Genomic DNA, 22,895 nt, shown 5'->3' with positions numbered 1-22,895 from the left:
CCCTTTATTTGTAGATGCTCACTGGAACTCAGTGATTAACTCATCAGTTATTCTCTAGGGGTCGGAGTGATTGAAGCGTTAGCATTCACGCTAATCTATGCATGTGGTATTTCTGCCACATGACCAGTCTTAACTGTAGTAATTAATTGGCTGTCTTAGTTAAACCACACTTGCTGAATGTTTTGTTTAAAACAGGCTTGATAAATGTTCAGATTTTAAGTCAGTTCCTCATCATCTGGTTGTTTTAATGCATTTGAATGACGAGGTTTTGCCTTAAGATATTATTGTGATTTAAAAGAGGTAAAATGTTTGAATTTTGTGGATAATGTGAGGCCAGAACAACACAAGTTCATGAATAAAGGCACTTCTAGTAATCTCGAATCACATACCATTGAGTTTCTGACTGTGTCAGAGTGCAGTTCATAATGCTACGTGAGGATGTTTTGCATTGTCAGCATTGCCACAGTTTCTTTACCGGTTAAAAAACAACAACAGCAACAGATTATAAAGGAAGTCCACACGGCCAAGATGTAAGCATTACATTTCTGGTTTTCAACAGTAGTGACAGGATAAACATTACATTATAAATGTTGTAATGAAACTAGTGTGATAAATTACACTACCACTCAAAATTTGGTTTGTTTTTTACTTTTTTCTTTCTCTGTTTAAAAAAACTAAGTATTTTATGCTCACCTAAGCTGCATTTATTTAATAAAAAATAAACCACAAAAACAGAAGTTTAATGAATCCTTTAACTATTTAAATTGGAACGTGATTAAGTTTGTTAAGCAAATTCATGCTAGCTATGCACTGATCATAACTGATTACATGTCATCTGGATTACGTAATCGGATTGCAAAAATGTACTAGTTGTATTACGTGATGTTGATAATAAAAACAATTGAATACTTTAGATTGCTCTTTTATGCTGTGTTCACACCAAACGCGAATAGATGGTATGACGCGAATTATTTCAATGTTAAGTCAATGCAAAGGCGCGTTTACGAGATCGGCGAAACACATTTTTTAAATAGACGCTGTCATTAAAAATAAAACGCATATTTGAGTTTAAAACAACTACATTCTCGCCTGAAATACTTTTAAAACTACATGTCATGACACGATAACAGTAAAATTGTGAAAATTATCCGAATAAAAATGGCGGTTGAAAATGCTGCGTGAACTCAGCTGGCAGAAGCCGCCCCATGACGCAAATTCGCGTCTGTTGTGAAGGTAATATCACGCGCGAATGAAGCGAATGATCTCAAAATGGTCAAGCGGCAAACTAGATGCGGTAGATGCGAATTTGATGCTCTATTCGCGTTTGGTGTGAACACAGCATTATAACAATAATCCCATTCAAATATGTAAACAAGTTACAGATTATAAGTAATCTAAAAGTAATTCAAAAGTAATCAGAATAGATGAACTAAAATGAGTCATCTATAAATGACATTACTGCCTAAAATGCTTTCTCATGTAACTTGTAATCAGTAACAGACTAAAATGTGTAATGCACTTGCATACTTGTAGACAGTATGCATCTGACCTGAGCTTTCTGGTGTTGTGTGTACAGATGCGTGAGTAGAGTTTGAACTGAAAGCCAGATGAACTTAATAAATGTAAATCTAGACAGCATTTCATTCTTTCTTTCAATGTTTTGCCATCTTTGTGAAATCTATAGCTGCAGCCTGAGGGAAGGCTCCAGTCTGAGCGACGCATGGAAATCTGCTCCATGATTTAGCAGCATCTCAACCTCAGGGGAAGTGGTTTACTTTGCTTGGCTCCTGTTGAGCTTTGACTGGATGCTGGCCAGCAAGGGGAGTAAAGTTTGCCTCTCAGGTTCTCCTGCAAACACAGCCCTGGCTTTGATTTCATAGCTCCTTCTCGTTAGCCCTATTGGGGATCAAATGGAGGTGATTTGTGATCTCTCACTGAATCTAAATGCTGATACCACCTTTGAAAAGCCCTGTGTCTACTGTAAGATCAAAGTGAATGCTCACGGTGAGAGTGGTGGAGTCATTCACACTGACGGATGCATTGCAGAGCCTTTCTGCAGGATTTGTACTGGATGGGATAACTTCCTCTCAGCTTTAGGCCATTTCCATGTTGTCTTGTCAACTCTGTGTACAGTCTTTATTCTTTATTGTCACTGGAAGGCTATATTTTCACCTTTTTAAATTAGACAAATTGTTTAACTATACCACCCCACCCCACAATTTATTTATTTTTTCTTGCTCAAAACCATAATACAATTCTATAATTTTCATTCATTCCAAAAAGGGTTGACTATATGTCTTTTTATTTTATTTTATATTTTAATATTGTATTTTGTATTGTACTGTACTGTGTGTATATACAAATTCAAATGCATCATTTTATTGTTGTTTTGGGTTGAAATATGATTTTTTTTTATGAGATTCATCCATCAAGATAAATTACTAACAATATAATTTAGCAATAATCATTCTCTCCTCAATTTGGTTTCAATGAACTAGATTTTCAGTCAACAGAAGTGGAGAGAAATAGGGAATGAGTTTTGAGTCCCTCCCACTAAGCTCCCCTGGGTCTGAGGCTCATTGACACATCAGCACAGAGAGAGAGAGAGAGAGAGAGACTTGCAGACAGACTGCACAGTAGGTGAGTTTGGAGACCGAGCCGATGACACAATGGAAAAGACTATGAAGCGAACCGTGTGTTATTAATCCAGCTACTATCAGTGCAGAATGACTACATCAGCAGCCCTCAGCCCACCATGAAAGATCTCTGCTCCTCCATCTGCACCGCTCCCGCCGGACAGCAGAGGCTGGATCCTGAATACATATCCGTGTGTCTCTTACCAGATGAATCCTACCAGAAGATGGCCGTGGAGACCATGGAGGAGCTAGACTGGTGCCTGGACCAGCTGGAGACCATCCAGACGTACCGCTCCGTCAGTGACATGGCCTCCAACAAGGTGAGACGGCAGCTCGTCTGCTCCCTCTCCACCTCTGCGTGGCTGCAAACAGCAGGGCATCTTTATGCATGTTTTCACAGAAATCCAAATATCAAATTTCAATACTATGGCATCTCTGCAAAAGCCCTCTTTTTGAAAATTGTATTTTTTGTGTATGTATTGCAAACTTTGTTGGTTTGAGAATTTTCAGTTTTTGATAGAAGAGTTCTTTTTCACTTCGAGGCATAGTAATAAGTTTAAATTTTGTTGGAATATTAATGAGATTCAGTAAGGAGGATTTGACAATCTCTTGTGGCATTCTGCAAATACTACTTAAAGGGACGATCCACCCCAAAATGATCCCTCTCTCATCATTCATTCGCCCTCATGTCACTGCAAACCTCTGTGCACACACTAAAAGATGTTTTGAAGATTGATTGCAGTCAAACACCTTTGGTTCCCATTGACTTCCATTGAATATTTTATCCATACAATGCAAGTCTATGGAAACAGAACTGTTTAGTTAACATTCTTCAAAATATCTTCTTTTGTGTCCAGCATTCAGATTTGTGATGACATGAGGGTGTGTAAATTATGACAGAATTTTCCTTAAACTAAACTATCGCTTTAAGTATCGTTTATGATGATTTATATCTGATATTCAGAGTTATTAGTAGCTTGTTTCAGACTTTCAGTCATCTTCTTATAGTCTGCTGGTTCTAGTTTGTCACTGCTCTCAAATGCAGTTTTGAATCCTGGACTTTTGTTTTGTTTTTGGCGTGTGTTGGTACGTGAATACAGTATGTGGTTGGTCTTGTAGCTACAGTGTCTATGAGATTAATACGTCATTAATGATGAGATATTGATGTGAGATCTAGAGATATTGCCACATTTATATGTCAACAGGAAATCGTGCAGTGAGAACTTGATTGATTGTCCGATTGTTACCCAAAGAATTACAAACATGGAAATAAGGAAACATTAAAAATAATGTAGGTTAAATATAATATCTTGATGAAAGGCACCTGGCCTGAACAATTATTTTAGCTATCACATGAATTAAATTCTGTATGTGTGGGTGGTTATTGATTCAGTGTATTTACTGGAATCATTTTGGAAAGGAAACCGCTGAAACACTCATTACTTAGAGTGAAAAACGCAGGTTTTATTTGAGTAGCTCCGCTGGCACTGGCCTCTGTTTTAGCTGTGACCCCATTGCTTTGTTTACCCTGTTCTCTTATCAGATGAAGATAGAGAGCATGGAGTAACAGAGGACACACGTTACCTCAGGACATTCAAGCATTAGACTGCATTTTATCATATAATTCAGTTATTAATTATATTTCACATTATAGAATTTTAGCTGGAGCATAATATCATTTAAAAAAAAAAAAATGTAACTATATTATTTAATATGTAAAAATGCTTTTCCGAAATTGTAAATAAAACCGGGAATATTGTATTTTTTACAGAAAAATAATATTTCAGTCTTTCAAATTTAATTCAGTTTTATTGCCATTTCTTTGTAATTATTTGTGAAATTTAAAGTTGAGAAAGTTTTATTTTATTACTATTCCAAGTTTATTTCGGTGTATGTATGGTTATTTTAGATATTTGTTTTTAGGGTTCTGTTAATTTTTTTTCAAATTAAAAAAGATTTCGATACTTTGTATATACTGTATATATTTTAAATCTATTAATAACATTTTTTAAGTTACATAAATTATGGGTTAATATACAGACTGCAGAACTCTAAATCTAGTCTAAGTGATTATTTCAAAATAATTTTTTATTGTTGGTTTATTAATAGTAGTGGAATATTTCTTTAACATGGAAAGGCAACACATAATGAAATTCAGCTACGTTGTGCAAGTCTATAATTCACGTCATAAAATCTGAAAAACAAAGCCTGAGTGGTCTTGTCATGCCTTTGAAGTTCTTGCAGTAGTAATCGAGTGAGTTCCCCCCGTGTGCAGTCAGAGCATGACTAGCGTGGTCTCAGCGCTTCTACCTGAGGCTGCAGACAGAGAGAGAGAGGGAGGGAGGCGCTGGGAGTCGTGAGGGAGGAGCGCATGTCCACAGCGAGGTGAATCACTCAGCGCTTTGTCTAACGCATTTCCTGACACCCGTCAAAGTGAGCTCACAGGCACTGCCGTGCCACATGCTCACCAAGAGTGCACGAAACCTCATCGCTGCAACAATGGGACTATGCTACTCAGGGAAAAGGAAAAAGTTTGGTGTGCTAAAAAGCTGGAGAGAGGTGAGTTAGTGCAAGGTTTTGGGGATTTTTGAACACATTCTGGCTTTGCTCTTTTTTTTGCTGAAGCAACTGATTTCATCTGTGTTATTGGAGACTGGTTGTCCTCTTTTGTTTAAGATATTGGCTTATGCTTTATGTGGTTATAAGAAATGAGAACATATAAGCTCAGATCTGTCTTTCATTTCTGGAAGTTTAAATGTTTAGATATGTGCAAAAATGTTAAGCAGTTTGACTTTCTTAACTTTGTTGTGTGTTAGATTTTATCTTACAGCAACACTTTTAATTATAAGGTTACACTTAAATAATGAATTGATACTATTAATTTATGTTATAAAATATTTATTTATTTACACTTTTTGTAAACAATTTAGTATTTTAAAATGATACACTCTTAAAAAAAATAAAAAAATAATACCTTTGGGTCAAATATGGACTAATCAAACCTTTTGGTTAGAAAAATGTAATTTAAAATTTAACTCAGTAGTTGGGTTAGTCCATATTTGACCCAAAGTTGAGTTGAAACAACCCACCATTTTTTAGAGTGTATCCTGTTATAAATCTGTTAGATTTTATAATAATTTATTATGAGGTTAAATTGGTTAAATCCGGTACTATAAAATATGCATTATATTTTATATAAACAAAATTTTAATAAATTGAAAAATTAATTATTAAATATTTTTTTTTATTTATATAAGTATTTTTGATTGGAACTGCTAAAACATCTAGACTTGTTTACCTCAGTTCAACAGTATCTAATATTAACTGAAGTGCACTTACATTGCATTTATTTATTTAACAGAAGCTTTCATCCAATTCAATTTGCAAGATGTATATTTTAGAAATGTTGCATTCCCTGGGAAAATATATATATTCGCTTCATTCAGTAAAAAGAAGCAGTTGCAAAACAGTGTTCATAGCTTCCCAGCAGAACAACATATTGCGGAAACACAGCAGATAGGAACAGATATGTCACTTGGTATTAAATGTGGAGGATGTGCAAGACTGATTAATCATTTTAGCATTTCTGTGCGAGTTGACTGCATGTCTGGCGTTTTTTTTTTTTTTTTCTTCGTTTTTTTACTTTTTTTTTTCATGCAAAGGTTTATGAGAATTTGCTCGGATATGATGATAAAAAAAAAAAAAAAAAAAAAAAAAAAAAAGCTGCAGGCCAAAGACCATAAAGGAATTATACCTGTTACTTTATAAAAGTTAATTATAAAATGTTGAATGATGAATTGTAGCAGCAATTGCATATAAATTTCAATAAATAGAAATGGCTAGTTCAGCAAGTAAAAAGGCAGGGAATGTGGAGTGTAAAGACAGGAGAGAGAGACAAAGATAGAGAGAAGGAAGGGTGAAAAGGAGACTGAAAACAACCGAGAGAGAAAAACGACTCTCAGATGCAGCAGATCTTGTGGAATTCTGTCTGGATCTCTCCTGGAGCTTTCTGGGACGCAGAGGGATGAGATGAGGAGAGACGTTCAGGGTTTAGGCTTCTAACGGAAGACTCCGACATGTCTGAAGTCAACTATTTGCTCTCGGTGTCCTGGGGTTACATTAAGGTGTGTGTTTGTGAGAGAGTTACTCACTGGAACACATTGTTAACCGTGTATTTTTCTAATTTCATTCATTTGTTTAATTTGGATGTCGCTTGAGTTCCTTGCATCGCTCGGGAAAAATATAATACGAGAACTGGCCATTCTTGCAATAAGTTTAGAAATACTGATACTGTATAAAGACTTGTCTTTTTTGTGTGTTTTAGTTCAAGAGGATGTTGAATCGGGAACTGACACATCTGTCTGAGATGAGCCGCTCTGGAAACCAGGTGTCCGAGTTCATCTCCAACACATTCTTAGGTGAGTCTGAACATTATCTTCATACCATGATTCAAACATATTACACGCTGACTGATCGTTCCTTTGTAAACCCTTATTCAAGAAATAGAACATTCATTTTATTGCTTATATGAATAGAATAGAAAAGAACTTATAAATGTTTAATATTTAAAATTGAGTATTCAGTGTATTTCATGCAATTTAAAACATATTTAAATTAAGAAATTAATTATTACTTTTATTGAGCAAAGATGCAATACATTTTGTTTTAAAACTGAAGTAAAAGAGATTTCTATCTAAATAAATCCTGTTCTTTTTAAATTTTATTCATCACAGAACCAATGTTTTCAACATTGATGATAATAATAATAATGTTTCTTGAGCATCAAATCATGTGATGTTGAAGACTGGAAGAATGATGCTGAAAATACAGCTTTGCATCACAATAATAATTACACCTTAAAATATTATCAAATAGAAAACACTTCTTTTAAATTGGAATAATATTTCACAGTTTTACTATTTTTACCATATTTTTTATGAAATAAATGCAGCCCTGATGAACATGAGAGACCTTTTTCAACAACAATATGCAATACTTAAAGCCACATTAACCTAGAAAAATAGATATGAGATGAGATCGATTGATTGTTTCCATAATCCCACAGTGTTTTTACTACAGTATACAGTGTTTTATTTAGTGGGCTAAACTGAGAAACCAAGACATCTTGAGAAGCCATTCTTCAGATGGTGATAATGATAAAAAGAAACACTCCTCCATGAAAACACTGATATATTGGACAAGGGGGTTTGATGATGGCTGAATGTCTATGGTTCACCTGCACCTGTGTTCTTCAAACCAGTCTGATCTGGTCTGGCATCTACAGCAAGAGAGTGTGTGTGAGAGAGAGGAGGGCTGAAACTATAGTCTGCGTCAGATGCCACAGGGTCACTGTACTCTCCTAACCCTGCCGTTCAGAGCCCTGCAGCCTACACACTTACTCACAGAGTCATCGGAGGGGAGATTTTCAGACAAACACTCATAGCATGCAGCGTTAGCCCGAGCTCGCACGCCACTCTACTCTTCAGACTGAGAAACAGAGTAGAAAGAAACTGTGGTTTTGAGGGACGTCACTGGAGGATAAAAAAAATCAAGAGATCATCTCAGGAGACTTAGTTTCAAGTATCAAGTTTGTCTCAGATGTTTCGCTTAAATGACCTCAGAAAAAAATAACATTAGATTGTCACCAGCATTGTATACTAAAAAAACATTGTACTTTGTAAAAACAAAAAACTCTATAATTTTTTTTTTAATTTTTAACTCGATAATTATTTTTTCTTAAACTTTATTTACAGTTTGGTTCAAACCTTTCATTTTGATGTAATATTTATCAAAGACAAAAGCATTCATACAAAGATAATTTATTGTTAAGACAATAATTGGGTAGTATATTTTCTTTAGACATAAGCCAAAATGTTACTTAATGTAGGTCAGTATAATACCTTTTTGCTTTTTTTACAACTTAATTTCACTAAATTTAGATTTAGTTCACTTCATACCTTAAATTCAGTTTTATCTTATTAAATAAAATGTAAAACATTATGTGATAGATTGAAAAAATGACAGTAGACAAGACAGAGTACAGAAAAGTGAACCAACAACACCAACAACAACTAAAAAGTTACCGAAAACCAAATTAAATTCTTAAATTCTCTTTATTTTAGTATTTATCAAAAATATTAATTTTTCCAAAAACTAAATCATTTATACAAAGTAAAAAGATTATTTATTATAAAGATCATAATTTATTTTTTATATATAACTTCATTTCACCATAACGGAAAGCTAAATGACCTATAATATGAAAGTAGAATTTTTACTCAAGATAAAACTAAAAACATTTTGTTAGTCAATGTTTTCTAAAAATAAAGGCAACTTTGCAACTTTAAAAGACCTTGATGCTTATTATGATGTCTTTTTTAAAATATGCATCATATTTTCTATAATGTACTAACAAAAGAATTATAATAAAATGCACACTAATTTTTGCAGTCAATAAAGCTAGCAAATATGTTCAAGACAAAACACTATTTAAACAAAATTGTTCTTTGACTTTTCTCTATGGGGAATTACTTGTTTTAAAAAAAACAGAAACAAAAACACTTGACTTGACTTAATTTTTAGACAAACTGAAGAAAACATGTTTCATATTTTTTATTTAATTTTGTCATTTCATCTTGTTTCAGTGCATATTTAGTTATCATATTTCCATCAAACTACTTAACTTGCATAACCAGTTAGACTATGTCAGCCAGCTTTTCCAGAAAGACCTTGGCTGTGCTGGTCCAGCTGTACAGAATCAGCATTAAACCAGCCTAAACCAACCTGGACCATCGATCTGGTCTAAGCTTTTCTTTTCATCAGGGAAAACTTAGCTGTAGCATAAACTTGATGAACTTGCCAGAAAGTTTATTGTAGGTGGCTTTCACTAACATCGAACTTCATTTTGCTGACTTGAACTCACTCAGTGAGTCTGTAAGTCATGGTATCTGTTGTGAATTGAGTGTGCGAGTGCTGAAATGAACAATCTCGGGACGAAACCTTTTCCCCTGTAGATAAACAGAATGAACTGGAGATCCCATCGCCCACTCCAAAATCGCGGGACAGAAAGAGGAGGCAGCAGCAGCTGATGACTCAGATCAGCGGGGTGAGGAAGGTCACGCACGGCCCGGGTCTCTCCAGCAGCTGCAGTACGGCCCGCTTCGGCGTCAAAACTGATTCGGAGGACTTGCTCTCAAAGGTATAGTCATCCGTTACAAACCAACTGTTGTGCGGAAATCATGTACTTTTGTATTGTAACTGGACTTATATCCACTCTTGCCTTTTGTAGGACCTGGAGGACATTAACAAGTGGGGTCTGAACATCTTTAAAGTTTCAGAGCACTCTCACCATCGGCCACTGACCTGCATAATGTATGCCATCTTTCAGGTTAGTGTTCAAAGCAAAAATCCCATTGCACATGTCCAGAGATTTGTTTTTAAAAATGAAATGCAACTAAAGCATTTTTTTCTCTGTAGGAGAGAGATTTAATGAAGACATTTAGGATCCCAGTGGATACCTTTGTAATGTACATGATGACCCTAGAAGATCACTACCACGCAGACGTAGCCTATCACAACAGTCTACACGCAGCGGACGTGGCCCAGTCCACACACATCCTGCTGTCCACACCTGCACTGGATGTAAGAAACTCCTACATGTCCTAGAAATGTAGTTATAATGCAGTAAAGCTTTAAAGCTTTATTTATATAACACCTTTCTTTTAAAACAGTTTACAAAGTGTTTAAAAAAAACATAAATGAAAACAAAATTAGAAAGTAAAACAGAAATAAAAAATGTTTCATAACAGCATAAATAAAAAATAAAGACAGAAAGAAAGAATAAATAAATAAAAAAATATAAAATTCAAATGCTTAAACCAATAGAAGTGATTTTATGAAAAATGCCTAAAAATGAGATGAAAAAATGTAAATAAACCCCAAATTTTATGCATAAACAAAAAAACAGAAAAAATTTATATTTCAAATAAAATAAAATAAATATAAATGAAAAATTTAAATGAAAAAAGCATATAACCAAATAAGGGAATACATTTTTTAAAGAATTTTAAAACGCGTTTAAAAAGGAAAGAATTTTAAATAAAAAGATAAAATACAAGAGATTAAAATACAAATAAAAGAAAAAATTTAAATGCATAAAAATAAAAGAATAGAATTTATACACAAAATACATAAAATAATATAACAGTTAAAATTTAAATGTATTAAAAAATGTTTTTATAAAAATACAAATTTAATATTTAAGACTAATACAAAACAAAATAAGAGAATAAAAACAAAATGATTTTTTTTTTTATTCAATCCTGTTTCCTTCCACATTTACTGCCAGTCATAGCTGTTTCTGAACCCTTTGATCTGATTTCCCCAGATGTTTCTGATGCACGTTCCCTCTAATCTCTAAACAGCGTGCAGTGTTTTGTCTGCAGCTCCTTTTTGCTTTGTCTTCTTTAAACACAAAACATTAAACTTGAAAAGACCAGATGTCTTTATCTGTAAAATATTTTGTTTCATTAAAGGTCAGTGGCAAAAAAATGTCAACTGTTGTGTTACAATGCTTAAACTGTGTGCAATATGCTTTACTCAGTTCAATGCATTGGGGAAAGCTGATCTTTATTATTATCCACAGGCAGTATTTACAGACCTGGAGATCCTTGCCGCTATCTTTGCAGCAGCCATCCATGACGTGGACCACCCAGGGGTCTCAAACCAGTTCCTAATTAATACCAGTAAGTGTGTTTTTATCTACATAGGGGAAACTATGCATACTTATGGATCCAAACTGTTGCAGTTATTGAACAAAGCCTCAATGTTATGACATCTCTTAAACATCATTGCTGTCTTTATTGCAGACTCCGAGCTGGCGCTAATGTACAATGATGAGTCTGTTCTGGAGAACCACCACCTAGCGGTTGGTTTCAAGCTCTTGCAAGGGGAAAACTGTGATATCTTCCAAAACCTCTCCAAGAAGCAGCGACAGACTCTCAGGAAAATGGTCATTGATCTGGTAGGCATCTTTACGCTTTTAGTGTTCACAGAGAAGTTACTTTCAAACCAAGAAGAAAAATCCGTGTGGGACACTTTTTCACCCTCACACTAATCTCCCAATTATGCCTAATTGAAATTTCATCAAGATTTCATTAGAGCATGCCTGTACCAATGTAATGAAAACATGGCCACGGTCATATATATACATAAACAGACCATAAAAGAAAAAATCTACAGCACCCTAAGTCTCAATATCGTTCCATAGGTACTAGCAACAGACATGTCCAAGCACATGAGTTTACTGGCTGACTTGAAGACAATGGTTGAGACCAAGAAGGTGACCAGTTCAGGAGTGTTGCTTCTTGACAACTATACGGACAGGATACAGGTGAGTTCTGGCTTGTGTGTCCCCAGCAACGTAGGTTTCTTCACTATTTGTTTCTCAAGTCAATATCATTTAATATTCTGTCTCACAATGTCCACAGGTCTTACGAAATATGGTTCACTGTGCCGATCTCAGCAATCCCACCAAGCCATTAGATCTGTACCGGCAATGGACGGACCGCATTATGGAAGAGTTCTTTCACCAGGGTGACCGCGAGAGAGAGCGAGGCATGGAGATCAGCCCGATGTGTGACAAACACACCGCTTCAGTGGAGAAGTCTCAGGTGGGAACCCAAAGGATCCTAGCATACTTTAGTGTGTGTGTGCGTCGACGCCAATAGCCTTGTGGTTAGTGTGTCAACATAATGGTGACCCGAGTTCGATTCCTGTCTCAAGGTCCTATGCCGATCCCACTTCCTCTCTCTTCCTAGTAATTTCCTGTCGTCTCTCTCAACAACTTTCAAAACAAAACGAATCCAGCATATTTTTGTGTATTTGCAGAAATAATATACTTTAACCTGTTAACTGTCACTCACGTTTTTGAAGATAGACTTGAATGTGCATGATACAAACCTAAATTTTTATAATTCATGACGGAAAACATTTTGTAACATGATTTTGATGTGCCATTTACATGGTAATGCAATGTCTGATTTAAAAATGGGTTTTGAAGGATGAATTTTGAGTTTTTATGTTTTCAAGTGATATATAACTTCTGATGATTTCTAAAATGTAATAGAGAAAAAGGCAAAGAGGAAGTATTTTTTTTATACAAAGGTAAAAGCTCCTTTTGTAATGTAGATTTCTGAGGGTGCACTCTTGTCATAAATTGATCTATTACTTTTCCTACATCATTTTTAACAAAAAATATAGGTAAAATATATATTTGGGAGTCTTAGACTTTTCCAACGATATATAGTTTGTCAAGATTAGATTAGATTTGATTATAATATAGTATAGTCAACTTAGGCGTCCCGTATATGAGACGGGGTGACATTTAACAGGTTAAAGACTATACTTAAGTGCAAAATGAATATAATGTTTCCGAAGACTTAATTGCATGGTATTTGTAAATTAAAATGTATGACAATTTATTAAATTTTATTAAATGCTACATTTTATAGCTTTACGTTTATTTTTTTACCCGCTTAAGTACTGAAATACATCTTAATACGCAATTCCGTGATTCTATAACCCCTGAAAAATGGTTAAAGTGTACAGCTGAATATACTGACAAGCATTTTTGTTCAAATAAAATGTACTTTAATATAAATTCTATGTAAACTTTTATGTCAGGTATTTAAATATATTTGCAATTACACTTTTGCAATTACACTTTTGCAATTATGAAGTTGCAATTAACTACATTTATCTACTGTTAAATGTATCATTAAAATACTTATCTAGTGTGTGTCACATCCACACAAGGAGAGGAGAAGACGGGTAAGTATTTTCGTGAAGCTTTATTAACATAGGATTTCAACAGAGCTGGTAAGTGTGGTCACAGACGGTGAATCTTCAAGCACTGATCAAATAGGTGAGTTCAAGCACAAAGCTAGGCCAGACAACAAAGAGTCACTTCCCTTAATAGCTGTATCTGAATCTCCACAGAGTCACAATACGGTCCACAAGGAGCAGGCAGAAGATCCACACAGAGCGTCCATGTAATCGTGATTCCAGCCGGTGAGTGAATGAGTGAGGTGAGTATTTAAAGGTGTGGTGATTGCTGGTGCAGGTGCAGGTAATCAGTATTCAGGTGACGGTGCACGTGAGCGGTGCATGGGAGATTGAGTGGATGGTGACTGGCAATGGTGACTGGGGCTAAGGGAACGAGCTGAGGGTGTGACACTACCCCCCGCCCCACGGGTGACTCCAGGCATCCTAGAGCGGCGACGGGGACGACCACGACCTCTGGGAGCCGGGCGGTCCGGGTGTTGTCGGTGGAAATCTTCGAGGAGAGCCGGATCCAGGATGTCATTGCGTGGTACCCACGACCTCTCCTCGGGACCGAACCCCTCCCAATCTATGAGGTATTCCAGGTGGCCGTTCCGCCGCCGGGAGTCGAGGATCTCTTGGACCTGGTAGATGTTGTCTCCGAGGATTTCGGGTTGGTCTGGAGGGGGAGGCGGTTCTGGTTCTGTGGAGGAAGGAGAAACGGGATCAGTGTGACGTTTTAGCAGTGAGACGTGAAACGTGGGTGAGATCCGGTAGTGTGGTGGTAGGTCCAGGCGGTAGGTGACGGGATTTATCTGAGAATGGATGGTGAACGGCCCTATGTAGCGGGGACTCAGCTTTTTGCAGGGCAGTCGGAGGCGGATATCCCGAGTGGAGAGCCAAACCTTGTCTCCAGGTAGATAGACGGGATTAGGCGATCTGCGTCGGTTAGCGGCCTCTGTATGCCTCCGAACTGCCCGTTGGAGATGGACGTGAGCTGAGTCCCACACCCTCTCGCTCTCCTGGAACCAGTGATCTACCGCGGGCACTTCAGAGACTTCTCCAGACCAGGGAAACAGCGGTGGTTGATAGCCTAAAACACATTGAAAAGGGGTTAAGCCTGTAGTGGTTTGGCGAAGGGAGTTTTGGGCATACTCAGCCCACGGCAGATACTGGCTCCAGGTATCCTGGTGTTGGGAGCAGTAAGTACGGAGGTACCGTGAGATCTCTTGAATCTTCCGCTCGGTCTGGCCGTTGGTCTGAGGGTGATATCCAGAAGATAAACTGACGGATGTTCCGAGGAGTTGGAAGAACGCTCGCCAGACCCTGGAGACAAACTGAGGTCCTCTGTCCGAGACAATGTCCTCTGGAGTGCCATAATTCCGGAACACGTTGGTGAAGAGGGCTTCGGCGGTCTCGAACGCTGTGGGAAGACCCTTTAATGGGATTAGTTTGCAGAATTTAGAAAAACGATCAACAACAACTAGGATGGTAGTGTACCCCCTTGAGGGGGGAAGGTCAGTGGCGAAATCCACCCCCAGATGGGTCCAGGGTCGGCGAGGAATGGGTAGTGGTTGTAATTTACCCACGGGAAGTTGACGAGGTGTGGTGGTAACGGCGCAGACCGAGCATCCGAGGATGTACCGGGTAACGTCACGAACCATGTTAGGCCACCAGTACTTCTGTTGGATGAGCGAGAGGGTTCGCCTGCTGCCAGGGTGTCCTGAGCCAGGTGACGTGTGCGTACTTTCCAGTAGGGGGAGTCGCTGGTTGGTGGGCACGTACATTAGACCCGTGGGTACCTCCGGAGGTGCAGGCTCCTCGAGGGTGGCGGCTCGAATTTCCTCGTCGATCTGCCAGAGGATAGGCGCGAGGAAAACGGAGGGTGGTAGAATTGAATCAGGCTTGTTGGTGTCCAGATCTGGTGAGTACATACGGGACAGGGCGTCTGCTTTAGTGTTCTTGTGACCGGGTTGATACGTGATCTGGAAATTAAAGCGAGCAAAGAAGAGTGACCACCGAGCCTGACGAGCATTGAGTCTTTTGGCATTCTGCAGATATTGGAGATTTTTGTGGTCGGTGACAACAGTGAATGGGAACTGAGCTCCCTCTAGCCAGTGCCGCCACTCCTCAAGGGCGAGTTTAATGGCCAACAACTCACGGTCTCCGATTCCATAATTGCATTCGGCAGGAGAGAGTTTCTTAGAAAAGTACGCACACGGATGGAGTGAGCAAGGTTCACCAGACCTTTGAGACAACACGGCTCCAATGCCGTGATTGGCCGCATCAACCTCTACGACGAACGGTTTGGACGGGTCCGGATGTCGAAGAATGGGTGCCGAGGTGAAGAGGTGTTTAAGATGGCTGAAGGCCTCTCGAGCTTGGGGTGTCCAGCGCAGCCGGCGTTGACCTCCTTTTAGAAGGGATGTTAGAGGAGCCGAGTGCAGGCTGTAGTTCTTGATAAAGCGCCGATAGAAATTGGCAAAGCCAAGGAAACGTTGGAGTTCTTTCACCGTTGTGGGCTCCGCCCAGTTGGCCACAGCATCTACCTTGGCTGACTCCATCTGAACTCCCTCCGCAGAGATCACGTATCCGAGGAAGGAGACGGTAGTGCAGTGAAACTCACACTTCTCAGCTTTTAGGTAGAGGTGGTGGTCTCGGAGTCGTTGTAAGACGTGGCGGACATGGGTTTGGTGTTCTTCTATGTTCCGGGAGTAGATCAGGATATCGTCTATGTAGACAATGACGAATTGGTGGAGATAATCACGGAATATTTCGTTCATGAAACTCTGGAAGATGGATGGACTGTTAGCAAGCCCATAGGGCATAACCTGATATTCGTAGTGCCCGGCAGGGGTGATGAAGGCAGTCTTCCACTCGTCTCCCTCTCGGATACGGATCAGATTGTAGGCACTGCGGAGGTCGAGTTTGGTGAACACCTTGGCTTCCCGCAGTTCCTCCAGAGCCGCCGGAACGAGTGGTAACGGGTAGGCGAACTTGACGGTGGCGTCATTTAGCACTCGGTAGTCGATGCATGGTCGAAGTCCGCCATCCTTTTTGGGGACGAAGAAGAAACTGGACGCAGCTGGAGATGTGGACGGCCTGATGAACCCCTGATCGAGAGCCTCCTGGATGTATTCCTCCATTGCCACCTGCTCAGGACGGGAGAGTGGATATATTTTCCCATGTGGTAGCTTGGCACCTGGCAGCAGGTCGATACAACAGTCCCAGGGCCGGTGTGGTGGTAATCGGGTGGCTTGTTCCTTGCTGAACACATCGGATTAGGAGGAGTAAAGGGCAGGTCTACCCATGGAGGTGGAGTGCAATTGAAGGTGCGGCGGCGCAGACTGTGAATTCTGGACTGGTGGACGGTGAATGTGACTCTGGCATCTCGGGTCCCATGCCTGGATCTCCCCTGTGCTCCAGTTGATTTGTGGGTTATGTTGGGCCAGCCACAGCCTACCCAGGACGACGTCAACAGTAGCGCGAGGAAGTACGAGGAGGGCCAGTTGTTCCCGGTGTCCGTGGGGCAGAACGAGCTCCAGCTCGTGTGTCCTTTTAGTTATTTTGCCACCGCCCAATGGTGATCCTTGGATGGTAGTGATACGGTAAGTGGTCTCGTTCTGGACGATGGGTATACGGTGCTTGGTTACGAAGTGAGATGAGACGAAGTTGCTTGCGGCTCCGGAATCCACCAGGACATGGATGGAAAGATTGCGTGAGTTAATTGTGATCTGGGCTCTGATATGAGGTATGTGAGATACAGATGGGGTAATGGAAACTGTACTCACCATTGGGCGAGGCGGACGGACCGGGCAGGCGTGGATCAGGTGAGTGGCCTCGCCACAGTATAAACATAGCCGCTGCTGGATGCGGCGTCTCCGTTCAGAGGCATCTAGGCGGTAGGAGTCGGTGTTCATGGGTTCCTCCTGGTCTCGTTGGGGCGAAGGCGTTCTGGCTGACGGAGAGATGGTATATGAGGCCGGGGAGGCACAGGCCGAGAGGTGTTGAGCAACATTTATAGTTTTTCTGATGAACGTCTCGAGATTGACATTATCGTCGTAAATGACCATTTGCTTTCTGATCTGGGGCTTTAAACCTTTACGGTATGCAGCTAGCAGGGCAGTTTGGTTCCAACCACTGGTGGCGGCTAATGTCCGGAAACGGAGAGTGTAGTCATGTATTTCCGTGGCTCCCTGGCGGAGATTTAAGAGTTCATCATGGGTTGACAGAGGAGCTAGAGCCACCCCGAACACTTCCTGGAGGTGGGTGACAAAGGCGTCGAATGAGGATAGAACCGGACTCTGGGAGTTCCAAAGAGCCTCTGCCCATTGTAGCGCTCGTCCGGTGAGGAGAGAGATCATAAAGGCGACTTTGGTGGCCTCATTGGGGAATTTACTGGTATTTGCATTGATGAACAGTGAGCACTGCAGAATAAACCCACTGCAGCCACTCGGTTCTCCCGTATAGCACGCGGGACGTGCAAGGGGCGTGCTGTTGGTGGTGGAAGCACTAATTTCGGTGGGTGGTGAAACTGATTGTATTACTTGGCGGAGGGCGGTCACCATTTCGGTGAACGGGTCCGAAGCCGCTCCCTGAGCAGCAGCGTTAACATCCATGGGAGATCTGAAGTTCTGTTTTAAGGGCTGGAATCCTGTCACATCCACACAAGGAGAGGAGAAGACGGGTAAGTATTTTCGTGAAGCTTTATTAACATAGGATTTCAACAGAGCTGGTAAGTGTGGTCACAGACGGTGAATCTTCAAGCACTGATCAAATAGGTGAGTTCAAGCACAAAGCTAGGCCAGACAACAAAGAGTCACTTCCCTTAATAGCTGTATCTGAATCTCCACAGAGTCACAATACGGTCCACAAGGAGCAGGCAGAAGATCCACACAGAGCGTCCATGTAATCGTGATTCCAGCCGGTGAGTGAATGAGTGAGGTGAGTATTTAAAGGTGTGGTGATTGCTGGTGCAGGTGCAGGTAATCAGTATTCAGGTGACGGTGCACGTGAGCGGTGCATGGGAGATTGAGTGGATGGTGACTGGCAATGGTGACTGGGGCTAAGGGAACGAGCTGAGGGTGTGACAGTGTGTTAGTCAAAAAATCAAAATAAGTTTACTTCTCTAAAACATGAAAAAGATTAATAAAACAATTATTTAAATTTAAATTTGACAAATGTTTTTTTCTTTTTATAAGCATACTTAAGTGTGTTAAGGAACAGTAATGAAAGTGAACTCTCTTTAAGTGGCATTTTATTTGATTATTATTATTATATTATCTGCAGGTGCAGATTTGATAAAAATACATATACCGTACTTAAAATTTGAAGCACAACTACAAGTGCTCATTTAATGCAATTAAGTGCAATGTTTTTGTTTACAACGGATTTGGTCAAGTAGAGCAGTTTCTAGAAGGAACTTACCATGTGGCTTTTTTGTTTTTCTTTTAGGTTGGTTTTATTGATTACATCGTGCATCCTCTATGGGAGACCTGGGCGGACCTGGTGCATCCAGATGCGCAGGATATCTTGGACACTTTAGAAGAGAACAGGAACTGGTACCACAGCATGATACCACAGAGTCCTTCCCCGCCCTTCTTTGAAACGGGAACCGATGGTGGAGACAAGTTTCAGTTCGAGTTGGAGGTTGACGAAGCAGCCAAGCAGGATACCGAAACAGACTGTTTAGAGATACTGACACATTCGCCTTCGTCCGTCGAGACGTAGCACCTCACTACAATGGCATGTTGGCCATATTTGATGACCGAGCAAAGTGGAGGAACATTATTCTCCTGCTACCTGAGAATCCCTTAGAATACCACTGTGTTTTGGGACCCTGCTGTTGTTTCAGAGCCCAAAAAGGGAGTGAGCCTACACAATCTAGTTGGAATTTGCAAGAATCTATTCAAGTTGGACATTGCCAGAACGGATAGACGGGCAGGCGTACCGAAAGAACCATGAGCTGGATTTTCTTAAACAGACATTACAGTCTGATCCAAATGTTGGAGTGGGTTTCTGTGAAGGAGAAATACTGACCCTCTTATAAGAGGGGTTTGTACTTTTTTGTAAAAAAAAAGAATAATAATAATTTTTTGTACTTGTGTGTTTTGTGACTTTTTTTTGTTGTTGGTGGTGTCACATCCAACTACACTTTTGAAAACATGAGAAATGTTGTCGTGCTGAAAGCAAAAGCATGTGATTCCCAGTGGTGTATTGGGAATGCAGTCTTCCTGAACTCTAGACAACAGAACAATCTTGTTCTTGTGCCTGCAAACTTTATTCAAGTAATACAAAACCTTTATACTTTGTAATGAACAGTTTCTCTTTTAAAAGGCGTTATTATAAAGCGATTTTTCTGATACAATTAATGTGACATTTTATGTTTTATCAACTAAAAACACGATCCAAAGAGTCCAGCATTTTAGTAGTTACTCTGAAAGGGGTTATCGGATGCTGCATTTACTTCTACAAGTTGTTTGAACTAAAATGTGTATTGGCAGTGTTTGTATCTAACCACCCTATAATGATAAAAATCCACCTAGATTTGTTTTTTTTTTAATCTCATTAAAAAAATTTCCCTTTCTTAAATCAAGCCAATCTCAGATGCCTGTCTGTGTGACTTCACAAAAACAGGCTCCTCCCACCATAGTTTGATTGGCAGTAGTGTTTCAGCACAGACTGGACTCGTGTCATACCTTAGTCCCGCCCTGAATGACTGTCATCAGTCCACCATTGTTGGACTGACAATTCAACCTGAGCTGCTGAAGACGCAGTGGATTACCTTTGTTTTTGAAGGTAATGTGCCCCTGATCAACTTAAATGCATCTATATCCATGCAAATCATTGGTGATCAGGTGTGTACAAGTGAGTATAAGGTTTTTTAATGAATCTTTACAAATTGCCTTTCCTAATAATGTGCTAATTAGATAGTTTCATAATGGATGAGGCAAAAGTAAACAGTCCCTCAGAGAGTGGCTCAGAAGAGAGGGCGGAGTCAGCACAGCTCATTAACATTTAAAGGAAAATGCTATAAAACAGCTTTCTCTGAAAAGAGCTGTTTTTGACAGGGTAAAAGGGTGTTGTCTTACACTACCATTAAGAAATTTTAACCAAACTATGTTACAGACGTTTCATTAAGACCCTAAAGAATCATATCAACTTGTGTAAAATGGGCATCTGATGACCCTGTCAAAGGAATGTTCTGGGGTGAATACAGATTAAGCTCTCGCAACTGTATTTGAGACGATTATGTTGATTACCAACAGAAAATTGTTTTTTTTTTGTTTGTTTTTTTTTTACTTCCATTATAAGAGCCATTATAAGTACAGTAAGGAGCTACTATTGTAAGTCCCTCATTGTATCTGTGATGCTGTCGATCAAGCTGCACTATTAAACCCAGATTATTTCTTTGAACCACTTTAATATGGGAAACAAACATCCCAACACTCAATGGCGATATTAAACCAATTTATTTTGGTTGTTCTTATATACTATCTATTTAAAATGACCTCTGAGTCTGTAAATGTCATTAAGATACATAACAAAGCAACAAAAATTAAAAATTGAAACTTAAATCCCTATTAATTTCTCTTTATGTGTTTCATTTCTTAGAATCTAAACTTTTGAAATTCACAGAAGAAAGTCAACAATAAACTTTAATTACACAATCACTGATGTCAAAAAATGTGCTTCCTCCTGAAGTATGTTCTCACTGGTCAGGAACGGGATGTGGCGAACGTGCGTCATTCTGACTGAGATTAGCCTTTCGATTGACCTAAACAAGTATCTTTCCTAACAATATGCACTTTTGCTTACCATTTGTGTTGATGCATTTAATAATTGAGAACTATTATTCACAGAAGCTTGACTACATTTTGCCGCATACATGTGTAATTCCCCCAAATGAAATGATGGTTACCATATAAAGCTGTACCTGCAAAACTTTGCCTTTTTTACTCAAGTTTGTCATTGTGAAGCCAATAATGAACATGCACACTCTAGAACAACTGTGATTTCACTGGGTGAATCACTGTAATCCTTATTATTATATTTATAACTATTATATACTATCTTTTTTTATTATTATTAAACCTCTGTTAAAGTTGTGTTGCACATTTCCTATTTGTCCAACAAAAAAAGAGAGATTAAACAGAAATAAATGAAAATGTTTTGGTCTGTAATTGTTGCTGTATTTCTTATGCATATAGCCTAGGATTTTATTTTTTCAGATATGTGTTTTCCACCTGGCTGTGAGATATATAATTGTTATATGTAATTTGGATTAATTGGGTTAATTCAAAACTAGCAGTGGTTTTAAAACTCCTTATCAAAAGTTTATTTGCCCTTAAAACAAAAATAAATCCAAATGATTATGGCACACTATTGCATTTATTACATTAATATAGAAAAAGGTTACGGTTTACAGTTACGTATAACTTGTTAGTTATTTCCCGTTAGCAAAGACATAACCACAAAACAGCAGAAACAGATCGAATCAATGCACTCATTCACCATGTATCAGAGTAGAGATCATGCAGACGTGACATCTGCCACCACGCAGAAACAACTGAAGCCTATCCTGCACAGCAAGTCTGCTTTCAATGAGTGACATTTATGCTAAAGTTTACCAGTAATGCCAATGATCAGCTGAAGTAAGCTGACCTTTCTTAGCGAACACTGTGTTTGCAATGACAGAATTGAAAGTTCTTATAAAACATCTCAGGATATTAAACATTTGACTTGAGACAAACCGTGAACACTAAGTATGTTTGTGCTTGTATCTGAGATATAGTCATCTCTAGCTATATCTGAGGACCAGGGGCTGGGTGAATTAACTGCTTAGACTAGTCTTAAAATTCTGTGATAACTTGTTTATTGTTAATTTACATTAAAAGATTGGTCTAATTTAAATCCGAAATGCAAGACTTGATTAAAACTTGACAAATCGCTAGTTGGTCAAACTAATAATTAATACACAGTTGTTATGTTTATGCAACTGGCCACAGAATATCAAAGAGACTTAGTAACCACATAGCAACACCTTAGCAAGCACCTTAGGTTTTTTTTTTTTTAAACTTCAAATTCAATTATTTTTCAGTTAAAGGAACCTAAAAAACTAAAATTACCTAAAATTTTAATGTTTTCACATTATTTCAACATAATTTAGTGGTGGAAACCAATTAATCTGATCTTATCACAAAAACTTCAAAATTAGAGAAACTACAGCATTAATAGGACAGTTCACTCAAAATTGAAAAAATCTATCATCATTTACTCTTTCTTCTGCTGAACACAAGATGTTTTGAAGAATTCTGGTGTCCACACAGTTGACGGTATTGACTTCTACTGTATCTACTCAAAAGCTACCATCAACTTTTTGAAAATTCAAACAGGTTTGGAACAACTTGAGGGTGAGTAAATAATGTAAACACTCAC

The 22,895-nt window shown here is 38.9% G+C and overlaps 1 protein-coding gene across 3 annotated transcripts in view; it reads left to right on the top strand.

Annotated features, from left to right (window-relative positions):
• LOC113038091 (cAMP-specific 3',5'-cyclic phosphodiesterase 4B-like) overlaps positions 1-21,629 on the top strand; it is a 76,882-nt gene extending 55,253 nt beyond the window's left edge. For all 3 annotated transcript variants that reach the window (XM_026195300.1, XM_026195297.1, XM_026195305.1), the window contains 10 exons: positions 2,844-2,956; positions 6,961-7,054; positions 9,650-9,834; positions 9,925-10,023; positions 10,113-10,277; positions 11,281-11,380; positions 11,504-11,658; positions 11,905-12,027; positions 12,125-12,307; positions 18,912-21,629. In XM_026195300.1, the coding sequence (XP_026051085.1) occupies positions 2,844-2,956; positions 6,961-7,054; positions 9,650-9,834; positions 9,925-10,023; positions 10,113-10,277; positions 11,281-11,380; positions 11,504-11,658; positions 11,905-12,027; positions 12,125-12,307; positions 18,912-19,187 (1,493 nt within the window). In that variant the 3' untranslated portion in view covers positions 19,188-21,629. The remainder of the gene's footprint in view (positions 1-2,843; positions 2,957-6,960; positions 7,055-9,649; positions 9,835-9,924; positions 10,024-10,112; positions 10,278-11,280; positions 11,381-11,503; positions 11,659-11,904; positions 12,028-12,124; positions 12,308-18,911) is intronic.
• The last annotated feature ends 1,266 nt before the right edge of the window (positions 21,630-22,895 follow it).

Source organism: Carassius auratus, chromosome 2 (genome assembly GCF_003368295.1).
Source record: "Carassius auratus strain Wakin chromosome 2, ASM336829v1, whole genome shotgun sequence".
Lineage (NCBI taxonomy): Eukaryota > Metazoa > Chordata > Actinopteri > Cypriniformes > Cyprinidae > Carassius > Carassius auratus.
The sequence above is the reverse complement of the archived record's forward strand: the minus strand, read 5'-3'. Positions and strand labels throughout refer to the sequence as shown.